General features: G+C 44.4%; 1 protein-coding gene across 1 annotated transcript in view; it reads left to right on the forward strand.

Moving 5' to 3' along the window:
• LOC126540523 (glypican-6-like) overlaps positions 1–11,774 on the forward strand; it is a 154,885-nt gene extending 143,111 nt beyond the window's left edge. The window contains exons 5-8 of the mRNA XM_050187337.3: positions 118–248; positions 2,246–2,529; positions 3,866–4,080; positions 6,631–11,774. Of these exons, the coding sequence (XP_050043294.1) occupies positions 118–248; positions 2,246–2,529; positions 3,866–4,080; positions 6,631–6,872 (872 nt within the window). The 3' untranslated portion in view covers positions 6,873–11,774. The remainder of the gene's footprint in view (positions 1–117; positions 249–2,245; positions 2,530–3,865; positions 4,081–6,630) is intronic.
• Positions 11,775–20,367: the final 8,593 nt, after the last annotated feature.

Consider the following 20,367-nt stretch of genomic DNA (forward strand, 5'->3'; position numbering starts at 1 on the left):
GGAAAAATTAACAGGTTTTTGCAAACTTTTATTTAGTGATCATGTTGCATGGTTAGGGCGTTGAATGGCACCACTATGGTGGAATATCTGCCTCACAAATGGTTTCATTCTCTGCAGATGCCCTCATGAACCTGGCAAACCGTTTGGAAAGTTCCTTCAACATTGAGTCGGTTGTAAACCCAATAGGAGTGAAGATATCCGAAGCCATCATGGATTTCCAGGAGAACAGGGCAACTATTCTGCAAACGGTGAGCAAACTGTGTGTTACAGTCAAACCACTGGCGTCCTGATTTACTGTTCCTGTCAAATTTAACTATCACTATTTGTGTTAATTATGAATGTTACTTCCTGAACCAATTTCTGGTCACTTTACATAGAGAGGCTATGTTGCCTTTTGGGTGACTGATACTTTGCTGTTGGCTTATCAAGCCTTCCCTTTCCTTTTTCTTTTCGCAATTACTGTGTGTCCGTCATCAAGCTGACCAATTATAATAAGGCATTTTTCATGTTAATTGTGAGATTTCAGTGAATGCTAACTTTGCCAGTGGCGAAACAGACACGAAGAAAACTTGCTGGTGTTTCTTGCCACGAAATATTTTTCCACAGAAGTGTCGCTATTTGCGAGAAATGTGCCACAGCATCGAAATTAATCACTTGCTGTAAATCTGCAGTAGGAATGCTTTCTCAGTCTGGCGGCTGATAGATACAGTTTGCAGTTAATGCACGTGCAGTCAACAGCACTTGACTCAATTATAGTGGTGCTCGCTTTCTGGGCACCCTGATCATAGACAACAAGAATGAAAAGAAATGGGCTGTTGCAAATTTCATTTTATTGCCATAGCAATGATGCAGATGCTCGAGGCGTGCTAGCACCATCACAGTGCTGTTACATCTTTTTTTTCTTGTTATCTTTTATTGAAATGAAAATAAAAGAAAGAGATGCAGTCACCCGGTAATGGTGACGGCTGCTCTTTTTCTCATAGCAGAAATAACAACATCAATGCATGCATGTGCGCACACAGATCAGCATTTCGGCTGAGCAGCCTTGTGCATATCACATCATGGCGCATACCCTAGTGGACAGTAAACCTCGAGCTAAATCTATCTAATCCCTTCTTTTGGTGCTGACAAACCGTGGCAGTTTTCCTTCAGTCTCATTTTACGTGCCATCGAGATACAATGCATGCAATCCTACTGGCAGGGCTCCTTATCATACCAGCTTTCTGAGACGCCTTCAGCGCAATCCTAAACCATGCTGTAACTTTCAATGCTTTGCCTTTGGCCAAAACTGCCAATTTCTTTCTTTAGTTTTTGATCATTGTGTGGGCAATGACTGTTCAGCATCACGAACATTGGTGCTTCATGTAAGCAAAAGTATTTTCTGCAGCAGTATTACTGAATCACATCGCATTCCTAGTAAACACATACATAGTTATTAGCTTACAGCATCTTTGCAGGGTCATGGAGAAGTTGGCTGTTGCCTTCTGGAACTCACAAACAAGATGCACCAGCAGTCCCCGGAATTCACCATCGTGCCATAGTATCCGAGGGCAATGCAGTTCATATTAATCATGCAAACATTTGGGCATCCACTTGTTTCACGTCTTTGCCAGTAACATCACGTCAGCATGTTGCTTTGATAACACATAAAATTCTGCACATTCTTTCATGTTGGAAGAAACCCATGGAAAATTGCACCATTGAAACTAATAAAATGATGTTAAATATTTTCCAGTAGATTGCAGACCATGCATGGCTTGAAATTATTTTTTTTTTCACATCCTATCCAAGTTGGCTGAAATTGAGCAGTTCAAAATGCGTGTTCTTGTTTAACCAGTGCACTGCAAATCTCCATATTTCACGGTGCAGGGACACGCATCATGAAAATGTACTTTTGTCTTAGTAAGGGGTCCCCAAACCACCTCTGATAATTAAAAAAAAAAATTCTGAGCTTTTTTCGTCGCTTCATAACATGTTGTGATGCCAACAGGGTCACGCGTGTGATGTCACCAAGGTAAAATCTGTTGATGTGTCTATATACGAGGAACACATCAGCAGTTCTGATGTGTTCAGCAGTTCTGAAGATGAGGCGGAAACAGCTTGCTCACCTTCAAGCTTAGGGTAGCTTAAGAGCCCTCTAAAGCTTCTAATAATGATGGTGCATGCAAATGTCTTTTGTGTGCATATTAGGAGTTGCAAAAATGCATGTGCATTTTTTCTCTCTTCCCTGCCCCCTGCTGCGCAGCTATATGACAAGTGTGGCACGCTTCGTCTGGCCCGCCGTGGCAGTGGCCAGGAGCTGCACTTCGAGACGCTGAAGTTTGGAGGCACCGGAGGCGGCCAGCAGCCCGCAATGAGGCCAACCACCGCAGCGGGGACCAGCATGGACCGGCTGGTGCAGGGCATCAAAAAGCAGCTTCGTGCCACCCGTTCAATGTGGTCCCAGCTGCCCGATCGCATGTGCCGCCAGCCTTCGGCACAATCCCCACCTCCCGAGGAGGAGTGCTGGGATGGACTGAGTCGTGCAAAGTGAGCGCTGAAGGGACATATTTCCAATCGGCATGGTAGAAAAAATATATCAATGCATCAATGGAGAGTTTAGCAAAACTGAAAGTTGTCCCAAGTTTATGTCAGTTCATCTTTGTGAAACAGTGCAAGATGAGGGAAATTGGAACTGTAGGACTTAAGAGAAAGCAGCTTACTTTTCATATTTGCATGCATTCTTTAAAACCTAGTTTGCACACTCTTTCATTATAGTGACTTGTGTCCGTCTTCTTCGTTATCATTCTTAGCCTTTATTTTCTTTTTCAGTTCTAAGCACTTTGTGACATTGTGTATTAGATTGTAAGCATACAAGTGATGTTGTATGCTCACAATCATGTAGTTGCCTCCAATCATAGTCCCCATTGAGAAAATCCACATCAGTACTGTTGTGTTCGACTGTGCATTTTCACAGTGCTGTCATCCTTCATGCCCTGCCGAGATCAGAGGAGATGACACTAATTGTTTATAATCGTAGGCTGCTAATATCATAATTACTCATGTAATGCTCACCCTCATGTAAGGCCTACAGCGTGAAAATTGTGAAAAAAAATATTCAAATGCGTGTACCCGCGCACAGGGCCTCCGAGATTGGGCTAGCGTGTGCCAAGCAATGATCTCGGAAGCTATGTCGCATACAGGCCGACATGCACAAATTGTTACTAAATGTCACTATTACTGCTACTGTCCATCTGATGATGACATGATTGTCATTATTGCAATATCCGATTGGGCCATGCAGCATAACTCCGGTGCACTATTGGCTGAGCTGTGGCCTGCTCTTTAGCTGTGGTGTAGTTTTCGGTGCTTGAAGAGTGCATAGCTGCAAAAAGTGTACGTGGTGTGCGGTTTTGCTAGTGACCGTTGTCAGTTGTCAAGAGCTTAAAGGTAATTGGAATCTTAAACAGGACAAAGGACAAGCTTGGGGAGGTCACAAATGAGGTGAGCTTGTGAAACAATGAGGGCAGCAGACGTGACGAGGATTATTGATTAAAAGTGTTCATAGTCGACCGCCAGTGGTTGCATTATTCTGCATAGTTGTCAGATCACAGTTCGAGGCTTCAGTGAGAAGCCATAAGCTTGCTTCATGTAAGGCGCGCACATTGCAAAACTTTTTAGAAAGTGCAGTCCTTACAGGTGCAAATACGGAACTTGCCTTTTGTTTTGGAAGCCAACTTCCAAAAATTACTTACACTTAAAAACTTCTGCTCATTAAGCTCCGACATTAATGGCAGGTTCTCGAATGTAGAGTCTGTTTTAGGAGCTTAGCGCCTGCGTGCATTCGTGCATTTGTTACATGCAGCATGTGTTGTCATTTGTTCAGGTCTGAGGGAGGAAACCACACAGTTCCGGGAGGCAAAACTCGAGGTTCGCACCAGCAGTTTCAGCAGCAGCCACACAACGGCCACCACAGGGGTGGTGGCACAGAGTACACAAGTAGCAACGTGGTTATCAACCAGCTCATACTCACTCTCAAGATCATCACCAACAAGTTGAACCTGGCCTATGGAGGGCATGATGTCCAGTGGCAAGACACCGGTTAGTGGCTGCATAATTTTGTCGAGTCTGCTGCTTTAGTTCCTGGCATTTTGCCACTGAAGCAGAACCTTGCTGCCAGCATTAGCAGCGGTGGGTGTGCCCCTGCTTGGATTTTGCAACAACTTGCTTTTGTGGTACATTGATAAGAGTTCTCACTAATATCTTGTTACTAACGTAACGCGCAGGTTGAAACCAAGCAAGAAAGCATGTACTGCACAGAGGTTCTGCTTCACTAGCTCTTCATAACTTATAGTTTCCAAACTGGCATTAAACAAAGCGTGTATTAGATGATTATGAATATAGTCGGGTACAACTTTAGAAAAAAGGGGTGGCCTCGCCTAGATGATTGAAGCGCGACAGCCGATTGCCTCTGCGACTAAAATAGTCCCGCTCAAAAATCTGTACTTCTAGAATGCGTAATTCTCTGTATAAATACTTTTGTAATTTGATGACTGGTTTGGTAGAGCTTGATTAGTATTGGTAGTATTAGTATTATTGATTAGATGATTAGAGTAGATTAGTAGAGTCGTGATTGGAATGCTACCGTGAGAGAAAAATAACCCTGTGCCTTCTACAACGCTGGGCGTCGTCTGCTTTTTAGCTTTATTGAACGGGAATAAAATAGAAAGAGCAGCTCTGCAAGGCTTTTGCGCTGGTTTACATGTATACAGCACATTTGCTACTCGTTTCCTGAGCTTAAAATGATTCTATTGCTATTTAACAAGTACTTAAAATAATGCCTTATTGAAACCATTACATACCTGGGGCGAGAAGACGATCGAGGCAGGAAAGGTACAAAAAATGCTTCATTCATCATTTTAAATAACTACTCTCGGTTTTAAATAGCGCAATATCTATATTTTCTATTGGTTTTATGTTTTCACAAACTCATATTCAGGAATGTGATAGGTTTTCTTTCATTCCTTTTCAATTGTTTTTTTTTTTTTTTTTGTACCGCAACACACAACATGAGTTCCTGCTGCCAACAGTAGGCACCAGACTCGCAGTAACTTCACAAAACAAAATGCCTTGGAACAAACATGCAGGATGTTTGTGTCTAGCAGTGTGTCATCATGGGTCCTGTTTTCAGACGAAGCGTAGCGCAGCGTCAGGGATGCTTGCTGCAATCTTATGTTGCCAGATCACGGCTCAGAATAAATGCATGCAGAACGAATGGTGCATCGTAAGCTCGCAATAATATTTCCGGCATGTTCGACCACCATAAACAGCTTGGGAATTCACTCTGATGAGGGACAGACGCACACGACTGACGCAACTCGGCCCAGTTTGAAGCGCGGGCGGCCATCATCTCCATCAGCGGGGTCACCAGCTGTCCGGCTCGTGACTTCAGTCTAGAGTGCACGCTTATTGGTGAAGGCTTGTGTTCATCCACCTTCGAGGAGTGAACGCACCCTTTTTCTAAAGCTGTACCCGAGTATAGTAAGTATTGTTAGTACTACCTGTAACCAATGTTAGTACATTGATTACAGAATGAACAAAATGAAGGTGTATGTTCGCTTCCATAAAATTTTGTGTTGGTTTCCACTGTCTTGGAGTTGCTCGCTAATGCCACCTTGGGATAACTTTTACTGCAAGAATAGTCACAGTATCAAACACAGCCTGCAGCTTAGCAGTATAGCACCAATATTAGGTTCAAAGAAATATGGTAATCACTGGTAATCTTTCTTGCTACTTTAATGTTTTGAGACTGTTGGGAGTATTTAAAGGAGTATTGATACTGCACTTTCTGGCCGACCTCTCTCCCTTTTCCGGTCAATAAACTACTTCTTCTATGCTAAGTCTGCTTAGTTAACCAAGGAAGCAGTAAAGGTCATATATGGCAGTTTATATTGTAGTGTATTCTGGACAGACCTATGGTGAGTTGAGAGCATAGAACTCTGTATATTATTCTGTTATGTCAAATCATAAGAAGCCAACAAACACTGACACCAAGGACAACATAGGGGAAATTACTTGTGCTTGATAAATGAAATAAAGAAACGGTAAATTAATGTAAACGAAAGTGGATGAAAAAAAACTTGCCGCAGGTGGGGAACGATCCCACAACCTTCGTATCTCGCGTGCGATGCTCTACCAATTTCTATTAATTTATCGTTTCTTTATTTAATTTATTAAGCACAAGTAATTTCCCCTATGTTGTCCTTGGTGTCAGTGTTTGTTGGCTTCTTATGATATGACAAAATAAAAATCGGGCCCCTCGGTTAACCCCCTTTCTTCTCATTTGTTATGTCAAAGTAATTGAACTATTGTGACAATCTCCCTGTTGTTAATGAAATCCCCACTTCATTTGTTTTTGTACAGTGTTCAGACGCTGGCTTGCATGTGAAATTCAGTACAGTTGTGCTTGACACGGATTTATGTGTGACAGACAGAATGTGGGAGCGCCCAGCGTCAAATGCAGTCAAAGAAAATTAGTTGCTCTGAAAAATTTGCTTTGCCTGGAAAATTCCTCCAAATGTACGGAGCAACTTAGAAAGGGCACGACCAGTTTCCCATGCTTAAGCAAGCTTGTGTGGTTGTTCGTTACAGCTGACCTCGATGACATGGGCAGTGGAAGTGGGAGTGGAAGTGGCGATGACGAGTACGAGCCAGCGCCGACATCGACAACCCCCGACATTTTCTTCACCGGCTCGCTACCAACGTCCGGCACAGTGCCCAAGCACCCTGTGACACCGCACACCAGCTCTGCACACCGTGTGCTGTGTGGTGTCCCTCTATGGCTCCTGGTCATCGCTCTATTGCTCAAGAAATGTCTGAGCAGCAGCGTCTGACGTTCGTTCCTGATCCTACACCTCTTCTTCTACTTGGCGGCTGCACTGCCCGCCTGCTGCTAGTGCCTGAGTGGGAAATAGAAACGAAGAAAAGAGAACGTTGCACAACATCTGTGCAAAGTGACTCTCATGTGTCGAGTTTTCGTGACTGTGATGCAGCATGGTTGAGACATCTGGATTTCTGCTGTCGCTTGTCTGTCAAGCGTGAAGCATTTTGTTGTGGCTCAGTGTGTGCACAAGTCGTGCACAGCCGTGGAAACTACAGCGCACAGTGCGGCGTGCTTTCTGGCTCTGGCATGACCCAGGGGTCAAGTTTAGGTGTGGACACTTGTCAAAGGCGTGATCGAGACTTGCACGGTGATGGGACTGACGCGTGTCCAAGCTGGTATTGTGTGACTGTAGCCTACTCGTTTTATTCTTCGATATTTTCTTTGGACATGGACGCACATCGCGGATGAACCTGTGTGGAAAAGAACAGTGGCACCTGTCACAAATTGTGAACTCTCCGAAGTGGAATGGCCCTATGGTTTGTAATTGCTACCAGTTGCAAACTCGAACGAATTGAAGACTGAAAAAAAAAATGTAGGCCATAATCGTCACAGTGGCATGCTTCTTTGTCCGTAGCAGAATAAGTAGCACATGTAGCTAAATTTTCATATTCCTTTTTTTCGTTTTTTCACTCGTAATACATGCAGAATCGAAAGTCAGAACCATACCACACAATTTGTGTTATGGCTGTGTAAGCTATAGCACCATCTTTACAGGACCTTGTAACTGAAAGATATTTGGCGTCATTTGTCTGGCTTTCTCACGACTGTGAAGTGGCATGCTAGCCATTACTAACAATGAGCATCCACTCTGTGTCATTCTGCTTTAGCAATTTTTCAGTTTTGTTTGGCATATGCTGCACGTTTGTGCTTTTATACAGGACTTCGAACACTTGACACCCTAAACTTAGTTGTGCTGTGCAGTAGGGTGTCGCAGTCATTCTTTTGTAAAGTAGACCGACCTGGTGTTGATCTAATTTATCTGCACTTGACATTTCACTCTTGCACAGAAAGAAAGGAAATTATGTCTCTTCGGGGCTCCAGTTTAATTGTTTGTACAATGAAGCAGCGAAGATGTTTCAAGTTCTTATGTTGGCATTTCTAGGATATCTTGGGTGCGTGTGATGTTCTTCATGAAACATTATGTAATTTTTAAGTGCCTGACCTGTAACTTACTTCATTGTTCTGCTGTAACCACAGCAACATTTTATTTACACAAATAATTAAGTCATTACTTTAATTCCTTTAGCTTATGGTATCCTGGCTACAAAGCAGTATGCTATTCGTTAGAAAAACGTCTGTCACTGACACCATTTCCAAGAGCTCAATTCTTCGCAGTCCCGTTCCATGTTGAAATTTCAGAATAAATTGGGGGCACTGAACTTCACAAGACTATTTTGCTGGTGGAGAAATCGGTCCTCCAAAATGTGCTGGGGAACAATTTTTTTACAAATGGTGAGCCACTTACAAGAAATAAATCTAACAATAACTTAAGTTGCTTGCAGTGTTCAAGTATCCAGATGAGAGCTAAGCCTGACTAATCAAATTGAAGTTGTTGTGAGCATCTTATGTTTAGTACTTTCTGTATGCCTGTAGTGTTTGTCCAGAAGAAGAGTAGGGCATTGCTAGATGAGGGTCGTCACAAGTTATCATGAAGTCCTTCCGGACCTCATTGCACAGCCATTGTGAAATGGTTGCTAGCTAGGTAACATACCGTCTCCTAAACATGGTTGCTTAAGACCAATAATGTTCTCTCAATAATGTTTTAAAGTTCATTTGCACATTTCTGTCAGTGTTATTCATGTGGCAGGAGCAAGGTTAGCTGAAAAGCAGGTGATAGCTGTGCTCGGCAAGTTATAATTTGTTGTTTAAGAATCGGGATTTTGCATTTAATGCACATTTGTCTCATCATTCTCATAATTCTTACATTAAAGCATATACTTAGCAGTCATAGAACATTACCCTACCAGAGGTATACCGAACATTCTATGCGGTGACGTAATAATGTGAATTGAGTCACAAAGCGTGGGCTCCTCCCCTTCCGTTGACATGAAGTTTTTAAAATCTTACTATTAATGTTTTTCCTATCACCCAATTGAGATGTTGAGAAATCTCAATTAGCTGGCAAGCGCTAGCTTTGAAACATTCAAAATCTGTTTTTATTGGGTTGTGGAGGAGAGACAAAGAACACCATTGTCTGTCTAAAGAGGTGTAGTCAGTGCAAAATGGCATAGCCTTCGATACCTTCTATAGGACAGAGCATATTGATTAATGCATTCTCATCACTGTTTTTTCACCACTCTAGATTGTGTACATGTGAAAGTTTCAAGAACATTTCAAGCTCCCAGTTATCGGTTTCCATTCCTTGTGATTTGTTAGAAAAATTACTGAATTACAGCATGTCCATCGTAACTGAACACAGACACGTGATACAAACATCTTGGTCTCCTCTGTTGCAAAATTTGTCAGTACAAGATAACATTCTTATGACAAAGTATAGCAACAAAATCTAAGGTATTTTTATTTTACCTGACATTAGCCATGAATGAAAGTCCATAAGTTGGTGCACAAAGTGCTTAGACTGGCAATGCCATTTAACAGCACAGTGCTTTCGCTATCATTATTTAGCAGAATAATTCACCAACCACCGCTTGATCATCTTCACTTCCTAATATAATTTATACTTCTTTGGTGTTCTGTAAAATCTTCAGCTCTATGCAAACAAAAGGCTAGCGCCACTGTTACTTAATCACTTTGAACTTGAGTTGCTGGTCTTCCTGCAGAAGAACATCCATTATACAAACACGACAGACTGCGGTATTTGATTCAGTTAGTCGGATAATTTCCTATATTAGTGTTCATTGTCTCCAGGAGGTGGATTATATTAATTTCTGCAAATACGACTTAATCAGGTTCAAATGCTTATGTCAGTTGCGTAGCAACAATGAAAATTCCCAATTTACAGCTTTCTTGTGCTCAGGTTAACTGAGGCAGAAAGCTTATCAACAGCAGAGTTCTTCACGGTATTGTAATATGTGATGTTTTCACATGATATTTTGTGGCCTCATCGTGTACATTATTTAAAAAAAGTATTTCACCTGTGCTTCTTGGCCCTCTGCCCATTGAAATGCATTTATATGTGTTCAGAGTCTTCATTTCGAAGTGGTCCAAATGCTACTCATTTTTAGCATGATGGAGATAAGTGCTCATCAATACATTGGCTCCTTTTACCCACATATTTTGTTCAAGAGGTCACAGTTTTTTGCCAAATTTTCTGTGTTTTTACTTGATGATGCATCATTTATGTGCACATTCTTTTTTAACTCATGCTGTTACATAAGGTAGCTTTTAAGACACCTGCTGAATAGATTAATACACGTGCGCTATTGTTCACACACACGTTTATGTTCACGTTTTGCATTAGAAGCTGTGCAGAACCTGACACACTGGGCATGTTACCTGCATTTTCATTTATTTGCGTAGGGGAGCTTTCCCAGCAATGCATCTGCAGCTACAGTTGAACCTTAGTGCAGCGAACACAGACATGCTTAACTAATTACTGGTTATAACGAAGTCAATCTCAAATGTCTCTCGCCGTTATTGAAGTGTAATGAATGTGTCGGCTGTATAGGCTTGTAATGGATATCGGATATAATGAAGGTATTTTTCGTGTCTGATGTGGCGTCGTTATACTGAGGTTCAACTGCTATTACTATTTATTACTGCACTAAGCATCATATTATTTCGACTCATTTTTTGTTCGTTTAGTCACATTCCTGAAGAAGTAAATAAGTGGTACTGTTAACCACTCTTCAGCCTTCTTTATTTCTTTTTCTACTGCCAGTCCTCGAGTTTTCCTAGATGCACAGTGAAGTTGTTGCTTTTCTCTGGCCCGTTTCTCTATTAAGTTGACAGTCACGTGTGTTGTTTTAACAATGGCATTTTCTACGTGACTTAATTTATGCTGGCAGCAGACAGATGAGTTCATGTAGCACTGTATCTAGCCGCTTAGATTTGTAGTCCACATTTTAATTATTTATTAATCTAAAGCACTGTCACCGTTTTTTAATATCTTCTCCAATTACAGTTTTCTACTCATTTTCATGTCAGTGGCAAAAGCCATTCTTCCTTCTTGTGTTTTCACCGCGTGCGTGGTTGATGCTGTAAATTGACCATTTAGGCAGTATACGTGTTTGACGTGCTATTTATTAGGACTTGCAACATTTTTCACGCTAGTGTACCTTCATTCTTTAGATAGGTTTAGTAAGCATTTCAAGTTAGCAGTGTGTTATTATTGTTGTAACTGCAACTTCAAAGCTGTTGTAAATGTCTGGTTTCTTTTCGTATACATGCGTGGATGCTCATGTATATGTTTTGTTGTGTATGTGCTTATAAAGCAGCTCGGTGTTTACTTTGGCTATCAAAAATGCACAAGTGAGGGAGGGGTAGCAGGAAAAACAAAGTCATGAGTTAGTATTTTGCTTGCGCGAAGGCATTCTCTGAAAGCTTGAAGTGTTGCAAAAAGAAGTATACGTATGTGCATTGAACTGGACTGATGATGGTTGTGACTATACTAACGTTTAAGCTATACGTCGTTGGCACTTTTAACATGTTCGTTTTATTCTTTCTCATGTTTCAGTCTTTTATGTGATGATGTAATGCATAGTACACTATGTCTCGTATGATTTGTACTGAAGTGCCAAACACATGGCAGAATGAACGGCTCTCTCTGCTGCGAGTGACCTTGACCGATGCTGACTTTATTTGACCATCGTTGTGTGTATGTGTGATCACTCTTCGCCGTATGTATGTGTACATATTTATGTTCTAAATGAAGAAATTTATTGCTTTTCAAGCTGTCATTGTCTTGATGCGTCATTTCCACATTCACATAATTCTTATAGTGACACATCATTTGCAAGCCTAAATGTGCTTGTTGATCAGCAGTTTTGTTATATCTTGGGTTCAGTGTTATAAGTTCTTCCAAAAAGATTTTTCATTTGTTCATGACTGAACTGCAATTCCCATCTTTCATCACTGGCCTCTTAGAATGAATGCTAATCAACTCTTCATTTGCTTCTTTATTTAGTGGGAGGGGGCAGAGTTTCCATCTTTCATGAAAGGGTGTGGCAATGTTTTTCTTGCCAATCCACATGAAGATTTACCCATTTCTTTGGCAACTTATGCAGTATATAAAGAGTGGTATGCCATGGCCATATGAAGAACATAAATATGTTTGGCGCCACTTACCACAGTGTGCAGTAAGTGGGACACTGGCGCATTTGTGAAAGACATGATTGGTACAGCCTTTTGTCAAAAGTATTGGCCACGGGATCGAGCAGAGCCACCGCCTGTCGGGCACTAACCGAACCACAGAGAGTGTGGATTGCGCCGCGTACTGTCTGCTACGTCATATGTGTTTTCATATGCACATACGGTGTGCATATCTTTAAACACCATTTCTTCAGTGGATGTAGCATGGGCGTAAAATCTGGTCTGCATTTTCTTTTTTGGCAATGGACAGAAGCCTCGCTCTTTCGTCTTTGCATTGTAGCAAGATCAGTGACTGCTCATTTTGAGTGTGCAATGTGTGACCGTCGCAGCCTCCATTTGCCACAATCATACCAATTTATTGTCACTTGGATTTTTGTGCAAGCCACAGCAAGCATTTCTCTTCGTTTTAAGGAAATCAAGTGGTTGCAGCAATACGTGGCTACCGTGCCTAAGATACTTGTCATGATGTGTTGATCACTCCTCTACTCTGTGATAATACACAACATAAACAAGGTGGCATCAATATCACTTAGCAATAAATAATCATTAGCAAGCTCTCATTATCATATCACGATAACTACATCATGATAATTGCAATAATTGCACAACTCTTGTTTTATGGTTACATGGCAGCCTGAGATGTTCCTTTAATATGTGGTCCTGATGCCACAAGGGTGAGTTTATTTTGCCTTCCAAGATAACCATGGGCTTTTGTGTTTTGACTCGCTGCTGTAAAATCAAAGATAAAATAAGGTGTTAGTGAGGGATCGTGTGTGATAGCAGTCTTGAAAACCAGGATGTCATAACACTGAGTTAAAAGTAGGTTTAATTACTATAATTTCTTTTTACTCTTCAGCGTAGGGCTATTAGTTCGATGGAAAACTGTGGCCATTATTAGCCGAAGTAAAACAACCGGATGATTTTTGTCTCTCAAATAATTTCAACTGTGCACGTAACCATGCAAGGGCAGCTTATTTGTGCTTAAATTAATTACATGTTTTTAGTCTTACTGCAATAAAAATATTCTCGCGTGAATCAAACTGGTGGTCCTGCCAACATGCTGTCACTCGGAGTGGTCCAGCTTGTTTAATTGAGCTCATTAACTGTTAGCATGTTGCAGCAAATTAAGAAAAGGGAGATGAGGACGTATACCTAAATTGGTGTTATAAAGTGTACATTACCTTGGCTGTAGATACTTTAACTTCCTCGAACAGGGATGCTGACCTTTTTATAACCAGTGCAGGATTCTCAGAAGAATGCAGTAATAATTAAGTTGCCGAACAATTTTAGCAACACAGGCGGAACTCCAGTGAAACATGCACAAAAAGCCCCAAGTAAGTGCCGAAACACATGTACATTGCTTGCCTGAGTGCCAGTCCCCCTTGGAATGACAGTTCATGCAAAAATCTGGCATTAGAGGGTGATATATAACCAGTTCACTGCAGTCAACGTGCTTCATTGCCATAGAATCTGGCCAAATCATTCACAGCAAAGTGCTGTCATGAACATTACAATGTGTGCAGTCGACCACTTATCCACACTAGAGATGTAAAATTTTGTGAAATTTTGGGGTGTATGAGAAAAACAAGTTTTTTCATGTATTTCTTTTCCAGAAAAATACGAAATATGGAAAAATATATGATTGTGCAAAGAGCTATGAAAAACACAACACATTTATTTCTCTAACAGTGAAAAGAATATAATTGTTGCATCATTGCATCACAAAAGTCCCAGCAGAGCTTCCAGGTTCAATTTCTAAGCACAATTTTACGTCAACGCATTGATATCGCATCAAAGCGGCAAGACAGACACTCGTATCAATCTGTGTCCGATTCATTTCCGTTTGACGCATCAACATTTCGCCGTGCAGCGAACGAAGCGTTCCAGACACTGAGGTTCGAGTGCACGTACACAAGTTTTTGCACGCAATCCCCTGCGAGCCTGCTGCGTTGCTTGGTGTGCACATTTCCAAACTTCCGAGTGGTTGGAAGGCATACTTTCTTGAAAAAATGGCCGCCCGTGGATAAGAGCGAACTCGAGCGGCTTTAGAGACGGAAAAGCTTGATCACGTGCCCGAGTAACTATCTCAAGAACTGCTGCTCACGAGGGCGAAATACCTTCGTGTAATTATAATAACTATAATAAGACTACTTTCGAAAAAGAGAACGGCCGAGAGGGCTGTACTACGAGTGCTATGACTGATAATTTTCTCTCTCTCTCACTCTCTCTCTCCATATATATATATATTCAGAAACTTTCCTTTCCTTTCTTCTTCTCCTCCCTTAAATTATATATTCATCTCATATATGGGATCAAATGCGAGCGCTGTTGCTTTGTCTCTGCGTGTAGTAGTTAAGAGAACGAATTTAAGGGAGGAGAAGAAGAAAGGAACGGAAAGTTTCTGAAACATAATTGCAGCGCCGTGGTTTTAAAGCGCACCCGCGGTAGAGAAACGGAAGGAGATATAAGCGTGCGTGGTCATGATACGCACACGACAAACTGCCTTAAAATATTTAGAGACTTGAGAGAAAGTTTCGTGAACAACCGATAACAGGGCAATCAGCACTCGAATACGACGAGAGAAATTATCGAGACGTGGAAAATTCCCTTGAACTAAGTATGGTTTGCGAGACAAATGCTTGGAATTATTGAACTTTTTAAAAGATGAGGGGAATATGCGCTCACCGAGAGGACAGCGTCCGCACGAGACCACACCAGGCATCTTACTGAGACATGGAGTGCTTTAATTGTGGCCGGAACGAAGCCCCCTTCTCTGCCGGCCAAGCGCAGAAAACGTGCGTTCCGATCGCTCAAGGCTTCGCGGGCATAGTATAGCTCGAGAGTCTAGGAAAAGCTTAAACAGGTGCGAGCGCGGCACTCTTAGCGTGGGAAGCTAGCCCGAGTAACTATCTCAAGGAGTGCTGCTCACGAGGGCGAAATACCTTCATGTAATTATAATAACCCTAATAGGACTACTTTTGAAAAAAAAAAGAACTGTCCAGGGGGCTGTACTACGAGTGCTATGACTGATAATTTTCTATGTATATATATTCATCTCATCTATGGTATCATAGCATCATAGCGCACGTTAAAGATCCCCAGTTGGGCAAAATTCTCCGTAGACCTCCACTACGGCGTCAGTGGGACGTAAAAAGACTATTGGCTATATAATTATCATTACTCTGCCCAATGTTTTCCTGCAAAATTCTCTTCTCGAGGTTCAGTTAGAAAAAAAAAACAAAAAAATACCAGATGTCGTTTTTTTTCGACAGTGATCAGCCCATGTGGCTAACAATTATCTTGCGTACCAGTGAGAGCATGCAGAGGGAATGGTGAAATTATATATATCAAGGTTGCATGAACGCCTTTCTTTTTTGTATAATCGACTACTTGACTGATTTCCTTCCAATTTCACTGCATTGAAGTGTGGCTCATACCTAACGATCCAAGTTGCGGTTAACAAGGTTTATTGAAGAGGGCCACATACTTCGTGGCCCATCTCCCGTGACCCAAATTCTCGTCATGGAAGTTCATTGCAGCTTGGCACACACCTAAATTCGTATGCCAAGTTATGCAAGTTGAAATGAGCAAGGTTGGTTGAAGAGAAGCACATGCCGGTGGCACCTATGCAGTGGCCGAAATTCACGTCAAAGACGTTCATTGAATCCGGCACTAGCCTGTTTTCTTCTATTCAGTGATGGGCATTCAGGATTGGGCATTCACTGATCTTATACAGCGCAAAGATGACAGCGCAACGCTAAATGCTTTTGTACACTGTCCAGAAATGTAGACCAGTGTTACGTTTCGCCTACGGCGCGCGGTATAGCCGGCGCGGATGCAACGGACGCCGGGGCTTCGTTCCAAGCAGCGGACATTTTGGCCCGTTCAGCGCCGCCGATACGCCTCCCCGCCAAGCGCGTCCAGGCGTGTTTCAGTGCCACGTGTCTTCGTGTGTGCGTGTGTGCGTGTGTGCCACGCTTGTCAAAGCGCAGCAGCCGGGGAGAGGAGCTCCCCAAGTGTGAAGCGAGGAGGTCTGACAGGCGCCGGCCAGGCGATGCGTCACTACACTCGTCTCAACTTGTCTCTCAGCTCGTCCGAGCTCCGCCGTCACGTGGTCTCATCCCGTGACCTTCCTTCTTGCCCGCGACGCCGAGAGTATAAGAGCAGCTGCCCCCGGACGCCAGGAGAGAGGCTCCGATTTCTTCTGTCGAGTTACGTGCTCTCCCGTCTCTCACTTCGGTCGACCTGACCGCCCGCTCTTTTGCGATGTTAGAATAAACCAGTTGTTCTGTTACCAGTCGACTCATGCTTTGCCGGGACCTTCGGATGCTTCCAGTGCCCCAGGCCGCCAGGCCAACGCTACCCTTGGGGCTTGCGACCCGATTGCAACAACGGGCGTCAGCGCTGAGTTTGCAACAACTCGTGCCAGCGGTGCGATTCCAACAACTGGCTGGTAGCGGTGAGATCGCGACAACGGAGGCCAGCAGCGAAGAGATGCAGTTGACTGTATGCTGAGCAGCACAACGACCATCCGGGAGCAGTGCAACGAGCCCTGTGTGATGACTGGTTGCCTGCAGCGGAACGACTGCGCTGAATTCTTGGCTGCGAGGTTTGGTGAGTGCGGGACTTTCTTCTACTGAGTTTTGCCAGGCTTTTGTTAGTGTCAGAAACAGAGCTGGTAATTGTGGTTGTCGTTGCTGCCGGGTTACATTGCGGCAAGACAATAGTAGGCAGTAGAGAAAGCAGCATTCAGAGCAGCCATGGATTTGAAGTCGTTGCGCAAACCGATATTGCTGGAGCTTGCAAGAGAGTTGGGTCTGGATGTCTCAGACAAACTCAGAAAACCAGAACTGCTAAGGGCTATTCTCGAGTTAGAAGCTGAGGATGACGAGCTGTCGGAATGCCTTGAGACCATTGAGGAGCGGGCAAAAAGACAGGAGCGTGAACGTAAAGAACAGATAGAGCGAGAGCAACAAGAAAAAGAGCGCGACCGTCAACACGCTTTGGAAATGAAGCGTCTCGAGGTAGAGATGGAACGCGCTCGTAATGGAAGTCAGGCACACGGTGCAGGAGAACGAGTATCGTTCAAAATGACTGACCTGATGCGGCCGTTTAAGCTTGGAGAGGACATTGGTTTGTTCCTGGTTAACTTTGAGCGAACGTGCGAGAAGCAGGGGTTCTCTCGGGAAACGTGGCCACAGCGCTTGCTCACTTTGTTACCCGGCGAGGCGGCCGACGTAGTCGCTCGCTTGAAGAGAGAGGAGGCAGAGGATTTCGACCAAGTGAAATCGAGTCTGCTAAAAAAGTACAGGCTGTCCGCGGAGGCGTTCCGTCGGAAGTTTCGGGAAAATGAGAAAGGCAAAAGTGAGTCATATACAGAGTTTGCCTACAGGCTTATGTCAAACATGCAGGAGTGGCTCAAAGAAGAGAAAGCGTTTGGTGACCACGAGAAAGTTCTGCAGTGTTTCGGGCTAGAACAGTTTTATAGTCGGTTACCTGAGAACGTGCGGTACTGGGTCTTGGATAGGCCAGACGTTAGTACGGTGGCTCGAGCCGCTGAGCTAGCCGAGGAGTTTGTGACGCGTCGGGCTCGCGGAGCTAAGGACGGTCAAAAGGGTGAATTTGGCTCCAAGTTTGAGAGGCCAAAGTTCACGCCCATGAGAGCAAAGGGGGACACACGTAGTGCGGATGCGAGTGAAAGCAGTCCGACCGAACGTAAGGAGACGGCGGCAGCCGAAGCCGAACGCAGAAAGCGGTTCGAGACGAGGCAAGTGCGCGTGTGTTATACGTGTCAGAAGCCGGGTCACTTTTCGGCGCAGTGTCCAGAAACAAAAACAAAAGTCGTGTTTTTGTCATTATACAGCACTGACGAGAACATGAAGCTTCTCGAGCCTTACATGCGAGACCTCCTCGTAAACGGGAAAGAGTGCCGAGTGCTTCGCGATTCCGCAGCTACGATGGATGTAGTTCACCCCTCTTACGTAGAACCCGATATGTTCACGGGCGAGTGCGCATGGATCAAGCAAGCCGTGGAAGCTCATAGTGTGTGTCTGCCCGTAGCAAAAGTGCTTATTGAAGGACCTTTCGGAGCACTTGAGACGGAGGCCGCAGTGTCATCTATGCTGCCCCCCCAGTACCCGTACCTATTTTCGAACAGGTCCGATCACCTCCTGCGCGAGAAGGGGCTTTTGTTTGGTGAGGCTAGCGTTCAGGCCTTAACCAGATCGAAGGTTCGGGAGCTCGCTGCAAAGGCGGTAGTTGCGGGACCGACGTTGTCGTACGATGAGAAAGGGTCAGAGGCGCAGCAAGCTAATATTCAGAGCACGCCCGAACTGAATAAAATTGAGCCTGTAGCGTTGAAGGCACCAGATACTGGAGAGGAAATGCCCGACACGGGAAAGTTAGAAGAGCTATCTGCAGATTTGCTCATCGCGCCTACGTCAGATGGACTTAACAGGTTGCTAAAAGTCAGCCGGTCGGCTTTGATAGCCGAGCAAAAGAAGGATGGCAGCCTAGAAAACATACGCTGCATTGTCAAGGAAGGTATCGCCAAGAAAAATGCTCGCTTTGTGGAAAGAGGTGGGGTCCTGTACCGGAAGTATCTAGACCGCAGAGGAGTGGAGTTCGATCAGCTGATCGTGCCTCAGTGCTACCGTCAGGATCTGTTGCGCTTGTCGCATGGGGGTTCGTGGTCCGGACACCTAGGAGTTAAGAAAACTAAGGACCGTCTCTTGCAAGAGTACTATTGGCCAGGGTGTTTTCGGGACGCAGACCACTTTGTGAAGACATGCGACACCTGTCAGCGGGTGGGCAAACCAGGGGACAAATCGAGGGCGCCGTTGAAGTTGGTACCTATCATTACGGAGCCTTTCAGACGGCTCGTTATTGATACAGTGGGACCTCTGCCGGTAACAACCACGGGGTACAGACACATTTTGACTGCGATCTGCCCAGCGACAAAGTTCCCTGAAGCAGTGCCGCTTAAAGAACTCAGCTCAGTTGAGATAGTCAATGCACTACTGTCCATATTTGCGCGAGTTGGTTTTCCTGCGGAAATCCAATCAGATCAGGGCACAGTGTTTACTAGCGCTTTGACGACAGCCTTTCTCGAAAGGTGCGGGGTAAAGCTGTTACACAGCTCAGTGCACCACCCCCAGTCGAATTCCGTTGAGAAGCTCCACTCCGTCATGAAGCGCGTGTTGAGAGCATTGTGTTTTGAACAACAAACTGACTGGGAGCTGTGTCTGCCTGGGGTGATGTTTGCATTGAGGACAGCGCCGCATGCGGCTACGGGGTTTTCGCCAGCTGAGCTAGTGTACGGTCGCTCGCTGCGATCTCCGCTTCGCATGCTTCGAGACGGATCACTGCCCTCTCCAATGGCTGCAGACTATCTCTTCCACAAATGGCCGCCTCCTACGCTGGAGCCTCGCTTTGCAACAACATTCCTTTGAGGTGCGTTACAAAAAGGGGAGTCTCAACGGTAACGCCGATGGCTTAAGTCGAAGCCCCTAACGTGGGAATCAGCCTCAAAATTGTTTGTTACTGATGTTTTTCTTCCTGAGGCAGGATTTTTTTTTAACCTATTGCTTTTGTGTAGTGTTTTAAAGTGATGACGTGCTTTCTAGTGCAATTTTTCAATTTGTGGATGTGTTCTGAGTGCTGCAAAACTACTGTAAGGAACTAGGCAGTGGTATAAAAGGGGAAAGAGCCTGGCAGGACTTGGTGAGGGTTGTTTCGTGCTTGCTGACTGAGCGGTTGAGTTTCGGCGTAGTTCTAACGCTTGCCGGGAACGAGAACAAAAATGTCAACTCTCTCTAAGTCACTTTGCAGTGTGACTTAGAAACGCCGAAGGACGACCGTCTTCGGTTATGAGCATCATCAAGCGACATCCCTCCGGACAGCGGATGCAGTCCCCTGACCATCGGGATCTCCTTCCCCCGGCGGGGCGGTCTGTTACGTTTCGCCTACGGCGCGCGGTATAGCCGGCGCGGATGCAACGGACGCCGGGGCTTCGTTCCAAGCAGCGGACATTTTGGCCCGTTCAGCGCCGCCGATACGCCTCCCCGCCAAGCGCGTCCAGGCGTGTTTCAGTGCCACGTGTCTTCGTGTGTGCGTGTGTGTGTGTGTGCCACGCTTGTCAAAGCGCAGCAGCCGGGGAGAGGAGCTCCCCAAGT

The sequence above is a fragment of the Dermacentor andersoni genome, chromosome 2 (genome assembly GCF_023375885.2).
Source record: "Dermacentor andersoni chromosome 2, qqDerAnde1_hic_scaffold, whole genome shotgun sequence".
Classification (NCBI taxonomy): Eukaryota; Metazoa; Arthropoda; class Arachnida; order Ixodida; family Ixodidae; genus Dermacentor; species Dermacentor andersoni.